Source organism: Penicillium griseofulvum, assembly GCF_001561935.1.
Source record: "Penicillium griseofulvum strain PG3 chromosome Unknown contig_80, whole genome shotgun sequence".
Lineage (NCBI taxonomy): Eukaryota > Fungi > Ascomycota > Eurotiomycetes > Eurotiales > Aspergillaceae > Penicillium > Penicillium griseofulvum.
Window position 1 is genome coordinate 5,428,045 of NW_024467471.1, and position 15,943 is coordinate 5,443,987.

General features: G+C 47.1%; 5 protein-coding genes across 5 annotated transcripts; 3 read left to right on the plus strand and 2 right to left on the minus strand.

Moving 5' to 3' along the window:
- Positions 1-351: 351 nt before the first annotated feature.
- PGRI_029340 (uncharacterized protein) lies at positions 352-1,493 on the plus strand (the record flags this gene model as incomplete). Its single annotated transcript, XM_040790647.1, has 4 exons — positions 352-406; positions 520-845; positions 911-1,336; positions 1,389-1,493. 4 exons carry the CDS (start codon positions 352-354, stop codon positions 1,491-1,493), a joined length of 912 nt encoding a protein of 303 aa, XP_040647600.1.
- Positions 1,494-1,915: 422 nt separating this feature from the next.
- Positions 1,916-4,949, minus strand: glpV (glycogen phosphorylase; the record flags this gene model as incomplete). The annotated part of the gene is made up of 8 exons (XM_040790648.1): positions 1,916-2,323; positions 2,374-4,139; positions 4,188-4,265; positions 4,312-4,415; positions 4,469-4,530; positions 4,584-4,619; positions 4,677-4,689; positions 4,747-4,949. 8 exons carry the CDS (start codon positions 4,947-4,949, stop codon positions 1,916-1,918), a joined length of 2,670 nt encoding a protein of 889 aa, XP_040647601.1.
- Positions 4,950-6,847: 1,898 nt separating this feature from the next.
- Positions 6,848-8,196, minus strand: gpaB (guanine nucleotide-binding protein subunit alpha gpaB; the record flags this gene model as incomplete). The annotated part of the gene is made up of 6 exons (XM_040790649.1): positions 6,848-6,947; positions 7,013-7,251; positions 7,307-7,436; positions 7,493-7,621; positions 7,672-8,017; positions 8,070-8,196. The coding sequence occupies 6 exons, from the start codon at positions 8,194-8,196 to the stop codon at positions 6,848-6,850; spliced, it is 1,071 nt and encodes a 356-aa protein (XP_040647602.1).
- Positions 8,197-10,643: 2,447 nt separating this feature from the next.
- sakA (mitogen-activated protein kinase HOG1) lies at positions 10,644-12,243 on the plus strand (the record flags this gene model as incomplete). Its single annotated transcript, XM_040790650.1, has 9 exons — positions 10,644-10,699; positions 10,786-10,833; positions 10,907-11,036; positions 11,089-11,132; positions 11,183-11,282; positions 11,335-11,691; positions 11,748-11,826; positions 11,894-12,077; positions 12,135-12,243. 9 exons carry the CDS (start codon positions 10,644-10,646, stop codon positions 12,241-12,243), a joined length of 1,107 nt encoding a protein of 368 aa, XP_040647603.1.
- Positions 12,244-12,824: 581 nt separating this feature from the next.
- On the plus strand, positions 12,825-15,639 carry PGRI_029380 (uncharacterized protein; the record flags this gene model as incomplete). Its single annotated transcript, XM_040790651.1, has 5 exons — positions 12,825-12,883; positions 12,985-13,089; positions 13,207-13,449; positions 13,566-13,593; positions 13,645-15,639. 5 exons carry the CDS (start codon positions 12,825-12,827, stop codon positions 15,637-15,639), a joined length of 2,430 nt encoding a protein of 809 aa, XP_040647604.1.
- Positions 15,640-15,943: the final 304 nt, after the last annotated feature.

Below are 15,943 nucleotides of genomic sequence, written 5' to 3' on the forward strand. Positions count from 1 at the left end.
TCCACTTCCAATTATATTGACCAATCTCATCAAACACTTGACCTCGGTTTTCCACTATTCGGCATTTATGAGTTTTTTTGGACCACAATTCCTTAACAACCAATCAACGCCTGTCATATCAATGAAATCTCACGATGTTTAAGATGAGCCCCCCTTTGGCCCACACTGATGTCGTTAGGGATCCCTACGTCATTTTCTCTGTCTATCTTGTTTGCCACGAAATACCAGGTTCTTTTAGGATCGTGACTTGGCCATTTTGCTTCAATTCCTTTTTACATCTATATAAACCATTCCCCGCCCCCCATATATACACACCCCTATAAAACAAACCCTTTTATACATATACCCAAAATGGCTACCTCACAGACAAATCCTCATCAAAAGAGAAAGATCATCATCTTCTCTGGTATGTAAATCCCTTTTACTTCCCCTATCCCTTATGCCCTATAACCCCTATGCCCTCCAATCCCGACCACCAAGCCCTAAATCCATATAACAAAACCAACCTAACAACCCCAGACTTCGACGGCACAATCTTCCTCCAAGACACCGGCCATGTCCTAGTCGACAACCTCGGTTGCGGCGCAGCCTACCGCAACAAACTCGAAGAACAATTCAAGACCGGCGAACGCACTTTCCGCGAAATTTCAGATGACATGTGGGGATCCCTCACCATCCCCTTCGGCGACGGCTTCGAACTCATGGAAAAACACCTCAAACTCGACTCCGGCTTCCGCGAATTCCACCAATACTGCGTCGCCGAAGGCTTCCCCTTCAACGTAATCAGCGCAGGCCTAAAACCCGTTCTCCAGCGCACCCTAGATCTCTTCCTAGGCGCAGAAGAGGTACGATAATACTCCACCTATGCCAGATATCCACTCCAAGTATCCCACCCACTAACCTTCCCCAGGCCTCCTCAATTGAAATCGTCGCAAACGACCTAGATGCTCCAGGCGGTATCCCCTGGAAACCCGTCTGGCGCGACAATACCGACTCAGGCCACGACAAGGGCGCGAGCGTGAATCAAGCGCGCGAAAAAGCCCAAGCTGAATGCGAGCCCGATGAAATCCCGCTAATTGTATTTATCGGCGACGGCGTGTCTGATCTTGCCGCGGCGCGTGAAGCAGATGTTCTCTTTGCTCGACGGGGTCTGCGACTCGAAGAGTACTGCATCGAACATGGGATTGAGTATACTCCTTTTGATGATTTCTCGCAGATCAAGAAGGAGGTTGAGGCTATTAGTCTTGAGGATCAGCGGAAGACGGGTGGTGTTGGGAAACCGGTGCGGTATAACCCGCGTGCGAATATGTGGAGGAGGATTTCTAGTAAGGAAGCTGTACGTTTTATCCTTTCTGAACTTGTTTGGGGATTTTTACTGATTGTTATAGGTTCCGACGCTTTTGGCTACGGCTACGCCTTCGCAGGATGAAAAGATGGCGCTTTGGCCGGATTATTTCTCGCAGCCTAAGCAGCCGGAGACAATTAAGGAATAGGTTTTTATTGGGGGATTTTTGACGTATTATGGTTTGATGTTTCATGTTGGGTTTTCGTTTCACTGGCATGGAGTGGGTGTTCGATATTTTTTGTCATTACTGCCTTGAGGTTGGATCTTTGGGTTTGTACACGGTGCTGTATATTGGGATTAGTTTGTATAGATACCAAGTTGTGCATAGTCCAATTGTATATAGTCTTATGATCAATGGCATAAATATCAATGAATATCTTTGAACCTTGGAATGGTTAGCTGGATGACTCATAGAATTGAGCATAGAAGAGAATCGATATAATTGATATACTATTAATGCTAGAGATATTGATAAACTGATGCTGATGAGTTCGTAACCAATTAAAAAACGCATTTGAATCATCAAAAAAAAATGCAAGACAAAGCACTGCCTATGTTAAACCAGTCTGTCTAGTCCGTAACATCCAGAGGCTCGATATTCCAGATACTATCAGCGTACTCATCAGTAACGCGATCCATAGAGAAGAATCCCATGCGCGCGACAGAAGAAATCGATTTGGCAAGCCACTCCTCCTGATTCTGGAATGCCTCGTCGACCATCTCGTGGGTGGTGATGTAGGAGTTGAAATCATCCGAGACGAGGTAGTAGTCGCCGTGCTCTTCGATGGAGCTTGTGAGCGCGGCAAAGTCAGCTTTATCACCGAACATGTTGTCCTTGATTGCGTCGAAGACACGCTCTAGCTGTGGGTCTAGCTTGAAGTCGCCGTAGAAATGTCTGTGACGCAAGTCCTCGACGTCTTCAGCGAGATTACCGAAGAGGAAGATGTTCTGTTCGCCGATTTCGCGGGTGATCTCGATCTGCAAGTTGGGTTAGAACCGAAGTTGGATATAAGCGAAAGAAGACTTACGTTGGCTCCATCACAGGTGCCAATGATCAGACCGCCGTTCAGGACGAACTTCATGTTACTCGTGCCACTGCCTTCGGTACCGGCGGTTGAGATGTGCTCGCTGATATCCGAAGCAGGGCAGATAATCTCCGCCTTGCTGACGTTGTAATCGGCGATGAAGATAACCTTCAAAAGGTCGCCAATCTCCGGGTCCTTGTTCACGACATCGGCCACCTTGTTGATAAGATGAATAATTGTCTTTGCCATCCAGTAACCAGGGGCTGCTTTGCCTCCGAAGATGGAAACTCGGGGTACTACTTTCTTCTTCTCTTCTGCTGACATGGCTTTGATGCTCAAGTAGCGGTGTATAACTCCAAAGATGTTGAGCTGCTGACGCTTGTACTCGTGGATACGCTTCACCTGCACGTCAAAGAGGGCATTGGGGTTGACATCGTATCCTGTGGTGGCCTTAATGTGTTCGGCTAGGCGCAGTTTATTCTCCCGCTTAATGGCAGCCCACTCCTCGCGGAAAGCCTTGTCGTCGATAAAGGCCTCTAACCTGTCCAAAATAGTGAGATCCTTTAGGAACTGATAGCCTCCAAGCTTCGTTGCGATCAAATCAGACAATCTGGGGTTGGCCTGGTGGAGCCAGCGTCTCGGGGTGATACCATTGGTAACATTAGTGAAACGGTCTGGTCCATAGATCTTCACAAAGTCTTTGAAGAGAGTGGTCTTGAGCAGGTCTGAATGCAGCTCAGCCACACCGTTGACTTTGTGAGAGCCAATGATGGCCAGGTAGGCCATGCGCACCATCTTGGGATGCGACTCTTCGATGATGGAGACACGCGACAGGATATCCCGGTCATTGGGGAATCGCTTTTCAACGGATTGCAAGAAGAACAGATTGATCTCGTAGATGATTTGCAAGTGTCGCGGAAGCAGGTTTTGCATCAGCGGAACAGACCATTTCTCCAGGGCCTCGGGGAGGACAGTGTGATTAGTATACCCGAAGGTCTTGGTCACAATCTGCCACGCCTCATCCCATTCCAGTCCCTCCTTGTCAATCAAGATGCGCTGCAACTCTACAATTGCAAGGGCTGGGTGGGTGTCGTTAAGCTGGATAGCAACCTGATCAGAGAACTCGCTCCAGGCCCGTTTTGTCTTCTTGAACCGCCGAACAATGTCAAACAACGAGGCAGCGCACCAGAAGTACTGCTGCTTCAGACGCAGTTCTTTGCCTCGCTCGAGGTTATCATTGGGGTAGAGAACAGCTGAGATTGTTTCCGCCCTTTGCTGGTCGGCCACTGCGCTTTCATAGTCTCCGGCATTAAACTTCTGGAAGTCAAACTCTCCGCTACTGGCCTTGCTAGACCACAGACGAAGGTTGTTGGTAGTCTTCGTGCCGTACCCGGGGATGGGAACATCATATGCGATGGCTTGAACAATCTCACCATCCTCCCACGAGTTCAAGATCCTGCCGTTCTCATCCTGGTATTTTTTGACGTTACCATAGAACTGGATGTCGACTGTGATTTCGTGACGGGGGAACTCCCAAGGGTTGTTGTCCAGCCAGTAGTCTGGAACCTCCACCTGATAGCCATCGACAATCTCCTGCTTGAAGATACCATAGCGGTAACGCAACCCGTAACCCCAGGCTGGGTAGTTCAGCGTCGCCATACTGTCCAAGAAGCACGCTGCCAGGCGACCCAGACCACCGTTGCCTAATGCTGCATCGTGCTCCTGGTTGATGACGTCCTCGATACGGAATCCGAGATCGCTCAATCCATCTAGAATCATCAGCAATAATACAGGTCATAGATCCTCCTAGCGCTTACCTCGAGCAGCATCCTTCAAGCCAACATTCAGCATAGCATTGTCCAATGTACGTCCCATAAGGAACTCAAGAGACAAATCTACGGCGATTAGCCATTGTCTTCTGCCACCGAGCTGATCACTTACAGTAGACTCGCTTCTGATCCTTGAAAGTCTGACGCTGCTGAGTCTTGTTCCACTCGATGATCAACCTGTCTCTGAATGCAAGGGCGGTTCCAGAGTATGCGGCCCTATACAAAGCCCAAGTCAGCAAAAGCTCGAATGAAAGACACAACGCACATACAACTCATCGCAATTGTACATCGACCGAGCGAGGGTTGTTTCAATATGGCGGACGAGATCTTTCTATAAGATACATTAGACCCGAAGTATCAAATACTAACACAAGCCAGACTCACCTCGAATTCTTCTTTAGTGTTGAATTCAGTGGCCGACTAATTTGACTCGCATTAGTCTTCTAGAATCGAATCTCCAGTTTTGTCTCAACCTACATGTTTTCTCCAGCTGCAGGATTATATGGTTAGCCCAACTATGAAGCAAGTATAGAAGGAAGGTACTCACGCCTCTCGCAGTGGCTCAGGAATGCTAGCTTCCACAGTTTTGATCTCAGCGGGACCAAGGCCAGTGAATGTACGCTTGTGTTTGGGACGACTGAATCCCGGACCGACAGGACCTTGGAGGTCTGCAATAGGAGCTCCGAAGGAAGATCTACGCTCCCGACGAGGTTCGCTTGGTAGCTCTGGGTCAACTGTGTTCGTTGACATGATGAAAGATGGAATTAAATTGGGTGAGAGCAGTAAGTAGGAAGGTTCACAAAAAAAAAAGAGAGAGAAAGAGGTACAGAGAAAGAGGGGAAGGACCTTGTAGTCATGACATTTCGAGTGACACTGACCTTTTTTTAGTTCTTTTACTTTTTATTCCTTTTCTCCTTTTCAGGCTGTTTCTGGAGTACTACATAGAGAAGTACGTCATATAACTTCTTAGCTCCTATAATACCTGATTTTGAATACATGTGATGATATATGAGACATATCATGCCATGTCTATTTCTCTTTCGCATAAAAATGCCCTTTATAATATAAAAGGCACTTCAACCCGCCATGGCCCTGGGCCTTTAAAGGCCCATTTCGGATCCGGTTCTCGGCTCCACCTGTTCCTCTCCCGAAAACCCGTTGATCTCACCTTCAACCAACATACAACATAATTGATTTTCCTATACTTCTTTATAAGTCAACTTCCGAGCTCACCGAACTTCACCCTGCAAACCTAGATACCCCGCGAACGCACAGACGCATTGCATGAAGCACGTACTGTGTGCACCGACGAGGCCCTAGTGCCTCCCGTGACTTACTCTTGAACCTGGGCCCAAATGAATTACAGGCGGTGTATGCGTTCAAGATGTTCTAGCCCGCGTCCTTGGAACTCTTTTATCGGGAAAATCGTTAGTAGGACTTGGTTGTTATGAAGTGGGTGGTGGGAATGGGGCGCAGGGATTCTGTGGTCTGGACTCTGCACGAGAACTTTGGATATAATGCCGGAGCCCTCAGGAAAATGTTGTAGACTGGAAGGGATACTATATATTTCCTGATTCCTTGTTGAGGTGCTTCTACCGTTTATCTCACGAAGTGGATATTAACCCATCGGAGCTAGGAGTTTGCTATCCAACCATAGCAGGTTCTCAAAGCTGCCCTCTACACTAATCAGATCTACAGGTAAAAGCAAAGTCAAATGGAATAATTTATATATTGACATCGGGAGGCTCGGCTATGCATAAGCCCGGACAACTCCCTTCCGACCAAGCTCCGGGGGCGCCTGACACGAGGCCCATGCTCGGCAATCCCGGGATCGGGTCTATACAAGATAGAATAACAGTCCTCTGAAAGTTGAAACAACGCTGAAGGACAGCTTAACAAAAACAAAGAAATTCAGAAAAGCATCAGACGTGGAACTGCTTGGGATGGGTTAATAGTGATATTTAATAAGGGGGGATAAAAACGCAGAAAAACATATAAAACGGAGATTAGCAGAGGGAATATCAGAGCAGAACGTGGAACGGAAACAAGAAAACCGCCATGGTATGCAAGGAACTGGGAACAGACCTGGAGAGGCAAAGAAAACATATGAAAAGGAAACATAAACCCCATTGGCCTGCATACCCACAAATATCGAGTACACGAAAAAAAAAAAGAAAAGAAAAGTCCGGAGAGTATTCAATTCCACCGGGGGTTCTTCCCGGCATTTTCAGGATGATACATTCCGGAGCTTAAGAAAAAGGCACATGGAACAGAAACAGTAACATAGTTCACTGCCTGAGCATGCTACTGAGACCTTTATGGAACATAGACCCTTGTTTAGGGAAAAACCACATTAAGTACCAAAAGGGATATTCCCAGACCAAAGCGCCTGGGAAATCAGCCGAGAAAGCCATATAAGGCGCCATCAACGCCTACAGCTGGTCAAAAGCAAAAAAAGGACGAAAAAGGGTATGGTATGAGGGATCGTTGGAGGACTGTTCAGGCAGTCTCCTGAGGGGAATCAAGAAAACACCGAGGGCGACATTGAGAGATAGGGACGGTGTGTGTGGTCGTAAGGTCGGATTGAGAGGGAAAGTGTGCGTGTGCACAGGAGGACATGTGACTGGGGTCCTCGGGGTACATTTCGACTATAGAATACCCGAGTCTTTCAAGGCATTCTGCAGGATAGTCTCTTTGACTGCTGCGAACACCAAACGGATATTCGAGGTATCAGTCGCTTGGGTAAGACTAAAGAAAAATCAAGTCAGAAACGGTGCGCGACAACTGGCACTGTTGAGATCAGGCGAACTCACTGTGGGTATAGGTTCAAGTGTGCACGATTCACCTGGTTGAATCGCCAGAGAAGGTACTTGGCGGCACGGTGTACATCGTTGCCGCCCGAGTAATCGGGAAAGTAGTTGCTCAGCGGTGATCGAGGCAGCTTCAAGCGGAACAAATCGACTTTGTTCAGGAAAAGGATGATACTTGTCCGCATGAACCACCGAGAGTTGACCACGGAGTCGAAGAGAACCAAACTTTCCATCATACGATTCTATCAAGTGTGTCAGCTTCGGTATAGGATGCTCGGGTGTAACGAAGCCTCATACCTGATTGCTTTCTTCCAAAAGCACTTGATCATATTCACTGAGCGCAACGCAAAAGATAATGGATGTCACGTTTTCGAAGCAATGGATCCATTTCTTTCGCTCACTGCGCTGGCCGCCCACATCAAACATGCTATAGCTGGTTAGACATATCCCAAATCGTGAGTGTCCAAGACTGCCGCCACGTACTGTATGCTCAACTGGCCCATTGTGAAGCGTGTCTCATAGATACCGGTCGTCTTCGTTCGCGCCCGAAGCACATCTGAAACATCCGGAACGTAATCGGCGGCCGTTATTCGTTTCGCTTCCTCGAAGAAACTGACGGGTAAGAACTCAGCTTTGAGATCGGGAGACATGATCGGACTTACTAGGGCGCTGAATCCATCAAATAAAACTCATTTTGATGTTCCAGAACTGTTGATGTACACGGGTCGTTCCAGAGATATGTGATGGCATCGCCCACTTTCGAATCGAGCGGAGTGTTGGGATCGGGGTCCACGTTGTAATCTTCCAAAAATGTAATGTAGTCCTGCACCTTCTGGCTGGACGGTTCGAGTTGGAGATAGTGGTATGCTCCGATGAGGGCCTTGGCGCAATCCAGGAGATTCTTGTAAACGGTCAATCGATATAAGGAGAGTTCTTCCACGGTGTAACCATTTTGGTGGATAATCTTCATCTGCTTTACAATCGTTGATTTTCCGCTTTCTCCGGATCCTGGTTTTGACGTGAGTTATAATTCCTTCCAATGGAGTACCAGGCTACCTACCCAAAAGAAGGATCTTGCATTCTTTCCGTAGTCGCCTAGAATCTTCTTCTAGCTTGCGATCGATCTGTTGGCTTCGTTTTTTCTGATCCGCGTCCCCAGTGGACTCTGAGCTGAAACACGACCCCATGGTGGAATCGTCAGTGACCCAGACCAGCAGGGAGGAGATTCATCAACCGCGCGCGAGAACAAAATGTGCCGGTCAAGACGGCCGGAGCCTTCGCTTGTGAAAACAAGCGCCACAGACGAGGATAGAAGGATCTCAGTGCGATGTGTAGAAATAGCGATATAGATTGGAAATCGAAGTGGGACCTTGGAGATGGTGAAGGCGAAAGGTTGAGGCTGAGTTGCGAAGGGGAGACGTTGGGTTTCGGGTAGGGAAGATGGGGGCGGAAGTGGGTAAACGCGGAGAAGGGATGTTCTCGGATGAGAGAATAAAATAAAAAAAAAGGGTACGAGTATAGAGTAAGTGTAATAAATGGAAGAAGTTTAAAGAAGAGAGAGTGCGACCATCGTCATGCTGGGGGGGGGAAAGAGTGGAGAGGAGAAGGTAAGAAATGTAAGAAACATGTACGGTTCAGCTTACATTTCCAAGGTAATGTAATCCAATTTCATTCCTTTCTTTTTTTTTCTTTTTTTTTTTATATTATTATTAGTGTTTAAGTGATGTATTATATATTTTGTTTCAAACTACCTAAGTTATATATAGGTATTATGTAGGTAATGAAAACCCGGGGGAAAGCACGTTCCGATCGTATAGGGTATGATCTAGTATTAAATTCTCTTTAAATCCTATAAACGCTGTTTAAGCGACGAAAACTGCTAATTAAACGGGGCGCCACCGGACCCGTGCAATCCGATATCAATTCGGATCTTTTTTTGTATAGATTTATAGATTTACCTACAAATCTTTAATAGGACTTCAGTACTCCGTTTCATACACTTTTCAACCCACTCTGGAGCTTAAAAGTGGAGTGTGACGCAAAATTTAATGCCTCAGGCAGCGCGGGGTTGGTCTTCCAACCTTGGGTTCGGTGTGTATCTAATTCTTTATATATTGAGAGTACTTGAACCTATTATCTATTTAAATTAACTGCGTTTTCAAACTTGGAGGTGTTGGCTTAAGATATGCGGTGAGCTAGCTGGGTACTGGCCACATCTCCCCTTGTAACACGGAACTCAATTCAGCCTTGTGGACAGATGTACAGAAGGCTTGGGAGAGTGCCTTGGTGGTGTTGGTGTTATTAACATCTCAGAGGTATGAAGTAGAGGTAGATAATCACAGAAAGTCAGGAGTTAGATATATTTCCACAATGTATATGTATAAGGACATGTCCTCTTCTATCAGGTACCTACAAGGCATATGAAACCCCGAAAGGTAACTCCAGAGTTTAAAATGAGTTGCACTTCTAACCAGCCATCACATCATTCAAATGTCTTTGTTGCATGTCTGCAGTTACATATTATGTTGGCAGTAGCGTGGGCATTGTTTCACATGCCTCAGCCGCCAGATTCACATCCACATTAGACGACACGATTAGTGACAAGACTCAAGTATCCCTCTTAAAACTCATGTTTGAGCCAATGTCTCTAGTTAATTTCCTTCAGGGTTGCATTGTACATGGCTATTAGAGTTGGGTGTAGGTTCGTAGTTGATATATATATGTAAGTATATATATATATATACACGCAATGTGCAACTATTTAGCGATAAGATCACCTCACAAAATGTAGAACTTGATTGGCCTAGTTTGTAGAAAGAATGTGCATTTGATATACTGAAGTGTAGTGTTCTAGATGGTGTCTCCCTTATGCAGGTCAATGTGAGCCGGGACAGTCCACCTGACCTATAAGAGCATCAGAGAGAGCCCCGGGTAGGTATACATAGCTTATATTCATGTAGAGTTGATAAATTCTCATGATTATCATGTCTGCCTAAGGATATTGAAGGTGAGGGGTTGTACTCTGACCTGCCAAGGTTCTGAATAAAGGGCCCAAGAACTCTCTGTATATTGGTTTTTTTTTTGGGCGGGTTAAAGTAAATCAAGATTAATACATAAAGTGGATAATTCTTATCCAATCTGACTGTATATAAGTTCTATATCCCATATCAAATATATCAAAGCGATCGTTCAAGGGAAACTTCTTCCGGTATAAGACCAGGGTCTGGGCCGCGTGGTAGTGGAGCGAGGGCAACCTTGGAAGTTCACACAAATCAACAAATAGAATATATATGAATTGTAGAGAAGAAATGCAAAGAAGATGTATTAAATCATTAGATATTCTAATAAGCAATAAGAAATTCTCATTTTAATATAACCTATAAAGCACCTGGGGGGGCAGTGGCTTGCTGAGTCATCCGCATAAAACTGGGCTTCGCCAACGTCATCGGCCTTGTTTTCTGCGCTTTTCAGTCCCTTCCCCACATCTGTTGCCAACACACTTGCTTTCCTTCGCGACCCCTTTCTTCTTTCTTTGAAAATTCATTTGCTTCTTGACTTGAGATTCTTTATTTGAATCTCCATATTTCTTCTTGTTTATCTCTCTGATTATACATTCCCCCCCCCACCTTTCATCATGGCGGAATTCGTGCGTGCCCAGATTTTTGGCACCACCTTTGAGATCACCAGCCGGTTCGCAATGCCCTATCCTGCTATATTTACTATTGGTGTTTTAGCAGGCGCATCCAAGGGAATAGGGATGCTAACTTGATTTCTAGGTATACGGAACTGCAGCCGGTGGGAATGGGTGCCTTCGGACTGGTCTGGTATGTTGCATTCTGTGTCGCACAAGACATTTCCAAGCCAAAGTCCATGCTAATTAGGTTATCGATATTATAGTTCTGCCAAAGATCAATTGACTGCCCAGCCAGTCGCAGTTAAAAAAATCATGAAGCCCTTCAGTACCCCCGTTCTGTCCAAACGAACCTACCGGGAGCTGAAGCTGCTCAAACATCTCCGTCACGAGAACGTCCGTACTCCATCAAATAAATTGACTATACTCCTTTGCTGACATTCTACAGATTATCAGCTTGAGTGACATTTTCATTTCGCCTTTGGAAGACATGTATGTCCCCCCTTATCTGCAAGGCGGGGTTGATATACTAATGATCACAGCTACTTCGTCACCGAACTTCTGGGAACTGACCTCCACCGACTTCTTACTTCACGACCTCTTGAAAAGCAATTCATTCAGTACTTCTTATACCAAATTCTGGTAAGATTCCCACGGGAATAACATCCGGGTCAGAATCTAACTTTTTTGATAGCGTGGCTTGAAATACGTTCACTCTGCCGGTGTGGTCCATCGGGATCTGAAACCTAGTAACATCCTGATTAACGAGAACTGTGATCTGAAAATCTGCGACTTTGGCCTTGCCCGCATCCAGGACCCCCAAATGACCGGCTATGTTTCAACACGATACTATCGCGCGCCTGAGATCATGCTTACTTGGCAAAAGTATGATGTCGAAGTTGACATCTGGAGTGCGGGTTGCATCTTCGCTGAAATGTTGGAAGGAAAGCCGTTGTTCCCCGGAAAGGACCATGTCAACCAGTTCTCGATCATTACGGAGCTGCTTGGTACTCCTCCCGATGACGTGATCCAGACCATCTGTAGCGAGAATGTGAGTAGTTATCCTTTTGGCAAAATACGAAAATATGCTAATATTCGATGATGCAGACCCTCAGATTTGTCAAGTCCTTACCAAAGCGCGAGCGCCAACCCCTCGCAAATAAATTCAAGAACGCCGATGCCGATGGTATGTGATATCTGAGCCCACTTTGGGGTTATGGGCACCACGCTAATCTGTCTCTTTTTTTTTCTAGCTGTTGATCTGCTCGAGCGGATGCTGGTTTTCAACCCGAAGAAGCGCATCCAAGCCCCCGAAGCATTAGCACATGAGTACCTGGCGCCATACCATGACCCGACCGACGAGCCTGTCGCGCAAGAGAAGTTCGATTGGTCATTCAATGATGCCGATCTGCCCGTAGATACTTGGAAGATCATGATGTATGTCGCTTGACTTGTTACCGCGCCACAATTATCTTTTACTGACTTTCCACATAGGTACTCCGAAATTCTTGACTTCCACAACATTGAACAAGGAAACGACGCCGGGGAAGCCCTGGTACAGGGCGCAGTTCAGGGCGACCCTACTGGACAGGCATTCGCATAATGGTTTGACATGAAATCTCCCTAGACACTCCCTTCTGCCATTGAATTCCAGTCTCCAAATCTGAAGTCTGGCTCTATTTCTGTTCAAAGGTGCTACGAAGCTGGGGTATTCACTTGTGTTCTTTTATTTTATTTTCCCCTTTTCTACTTTGTTCTTTTTTGGTCTTTCTGGAAATCATTGTCCATAGCTCTTCCGGCGTCGTCAAGAATTGGTTGGTGATTAGGAGAAATCATAGGGGGGATCTGATTTAGTTCAGCGATGGCCTCATAACCTTTAATTCTTTGAAATATCTATGCAATCCAAAGTTACTTCTCCAAAATACTATTACTTTCCCCCATACTCCATATATGATGTTGATGCCCTCAAGATATTGGCGGGGCTACCGTTCACCGCCCGTACGATAACCGTATCAGTGATGTTCCCCTGTTTGCGACGATCTTAGTCTCATGGGAAAACTTGAGGTTTTGGAGGAGAAGCACCTCTTTTCTACATATTGCAAATTCATTCAAGTCATTCAGTCTCAGCATTCTAACCACATTCCTCACAACCGAACCTAATACCCTGTCGCAAGCTTCGGCGCGATGGCTGTCCAGCATAAACAAGACCCAATTGTCTTGGTCATAGATTTCCACCATGCACGGTGAGCCATGAGACATTGAAACCCCCTGGACTCGTATCTTTGAAACGGGGTCAAAGACGGATCCATACTGGAACCTGGCTGATTGAGACATACATCTGCAGCGGCCCCGAGATTGAGCATTGCATTGCCGATGAAGGAACCGATCCAGCAACAGAGAATGACTGGTCTCTGCTCCCATTTATGGCCCTGTCTGATGGCGCACATCTGTACGATACCCTTATCGCCGACAAACATCTCCCCTCCCCTTCTTGGTCTCCTTTGGCGCAATCCCGCGACAAATGAGAGCCGATTTGCGCTAGACTAACTAACGGGTGGAATTGCAGGTCAACCGAGGAATTCTCATACTTCACACTCTGCCGAAAGGAGACATCCACTACACCTGCAACCTCCCTCTTCGGCATCGCCTGCTCCCGCCAGATCGATTCAACCCTACTCATCAACCGCTCGGCCGATGTGACTCGATCAACGGTACAAAAGGCTGTTGTGGTCGTGACGGATACTCCGCAGCGAGTAGGTCAATTGCGTGAGAAGCTCTCCGTGGTGACTTCCGCATGGTTTGCTCAACGGTATGTGGAACTGCTTGCCCCGGTGGACTATCTGCTTCCCTAATGCGCTGGCATGGGATCCATGGAGTTCGGCTTAGAATGAGAAAATGTGACTAATAGAGCACTTTTCTTGACAGTGACTTCTCGGACATTGATATCTTGAAGGTATGTTCTAGCCGCAACGGATGTAGAATGAAACGCTGACAGTGGATATAGAAATTCCGTGAGGGCTTGGTGATTGCTCTATTGAATGATGGCCCAAAAGACCAAAATTTAGGTAAGGATATCATCTACTCCGATGCGTGTGAAAATTTGCTGATTTACGAAGGCCTTTCGCTTCGGGAAATGATTCACGAATTCAAATTCCAGACTTTAGTCCTTTTCAAGGCACTCCTGTTGCAACCCAAGATGCTTTTCTTTGGGACGCGCTGTGAACGCCTGTGCATGATTCAGTTCTCGCTTATATCTTTAATACCCGGCCTCCTAAACAACTTGCAGGACTGTGCGGATCCTGCTTTTGACACCTATTCTCAGACCGTTGAGAAACCAACGTCTCTCAAGACGAGTGACAGAAGTTCCTTGCTGGCATACATGGGACTTCCATTGCAGATTTTTGGAAAGGGAAGCATGTTTGGCCCTTATACACCTCTCCAGCTGCTGGATCTGCTGGCGGATGATGGCACAAAATCATATGTGGTTGGCTCAACAAACTCGCTACTTCTTCAGCAAAAGGACCGCTACAGTGATATTTTAATTAACCTCGACGAAGACAGTATCGTCATTAATTCTCCTTCCCTCCGCAGTGCCCTGGTCCTCTCAGCGGCCGATAGGCGCTGGATTGACTTGCTTACACAAATTGTTAATGACACTTGGGATGAGGAACATCCTTCGCAACCCAAGACCCTTGGCTTCATGGGATCAGAGGAATTCATTCGACTACAGTTTGAGGAATATTTGCTGGCGCTATTATCCTCCATGAAATACCACGAGGAGCTCTACCCATGCGATGCCGGAGAATCGGGACATCTTAGCAGAACCCAGCTGCAAAACTTGAACATTGAAGGAGACCCTGCTAGCGACTTCAATACGGAATTTCTGGCCCAGTGGAAAACCACATCTAATTACGCCCTTTTCTCGCGTCTCACCTCGGATGCGCTCCTATTTTCCATCACTGAGCCACGACACCCCAACGCCGGCGGTCTGACGATGGAAGATGTCCAAAGACGACTCGCACAACAGGTAGCAGACCTGCACCTTGATGAGCGTGTCCGCGAAGGGCGCGAGGCCCTGAATCGCCATATCTCCACTGGTCAAAAGAAAGTGAGCGCGGCATTCACTAGCTTCTGGTCGGACATTGAGACAATGCGCGAAGCACAACGCAAGCGCAATGAAGAGAAAGCAGCCTCTCAGTCCCAATCTCAGCGCGCCTCTATGGACAAAGAAAGCCCTATATCACCGACCCCCTCCTCACAGGACCCCGCCGATGCCTCCTGGTTCGCAGGCCGACAAAGGCCATCCGTCGACATAGCACAGGCCCAGGCTTCCGTGGCCGTAGCCAGCCAAAAGGCCGGCTCCTATCTCAGCTCGTGGGGCACCTGGGCGAGCGAAAAACGTCGCGAATGGCAAGACAAGCGTGTCACATCCCCAGGCCCGAATCCGACTGCCACACCCAGTGCCGGCATGACTTCCCCATCAACTCCCGTCTTATCTGTCGTTACCGAATCGACCGAGTTGGACCGCGGCCGTCGTCGTTCCATCCAGCATAATAGCGAAGGCAACAATAGCTCCGAGGGTGGTCTTACTCGCAGCGTCAGCCGAAGAAAGAGATGGAGCAATATTCTTCTTAGACGCGACAGCGGCGAGTTCCAACGTTCCGATGATGTCTCCACTTCCGATTCTGTCGAAACTTCCTTCCCCAAGTCTCCTCTATCACAGGGATCCCCGGCTTATGCGAATGATGCGGATCACAAGCAGACACAGGACCACCCTGTTCACGATGGAAAGACTGCTGCCCAGGATACCGTTGATGCGGATGGGTTTTCTTCTGTGGCTCTCACCCCGAATGAAAGCCCGGGGCAGACTTTGAAAACCGAGGAGAATGTTTCCCAAAGCCAGAAGGAAAACACACCTCCCAGCGGCAGTGTGGTAGATACACAGCCGAAGGACTTGGCAGCAGCACTCCCTGCCAAAGAAGAGACGCATCCATCCTAGAGCAAGGACTCGTCTGGTACGAACTAGCATGTTGGATTTGGGAGCCCGGGGGGTGATTTGCATTTTTCGCATCTAGGGTGATGAAGTACTAACAGACTTTCTGTCTTGTCTTTCTTGTCTCTAGTTTCGCATAGCATATCCATTCTAGCACAGTTCTTATTTTGATCATACATAAATATACCACTGGGCCTGGCCAGTACTACGCATACCAATGTCTTTTCATTGTACCTTGTTATAGTCTTTCTATTGGGCTAGGTCTGTACTAATCGCAATATTCGAAACCCTGATAGCTAGCTACATAGAA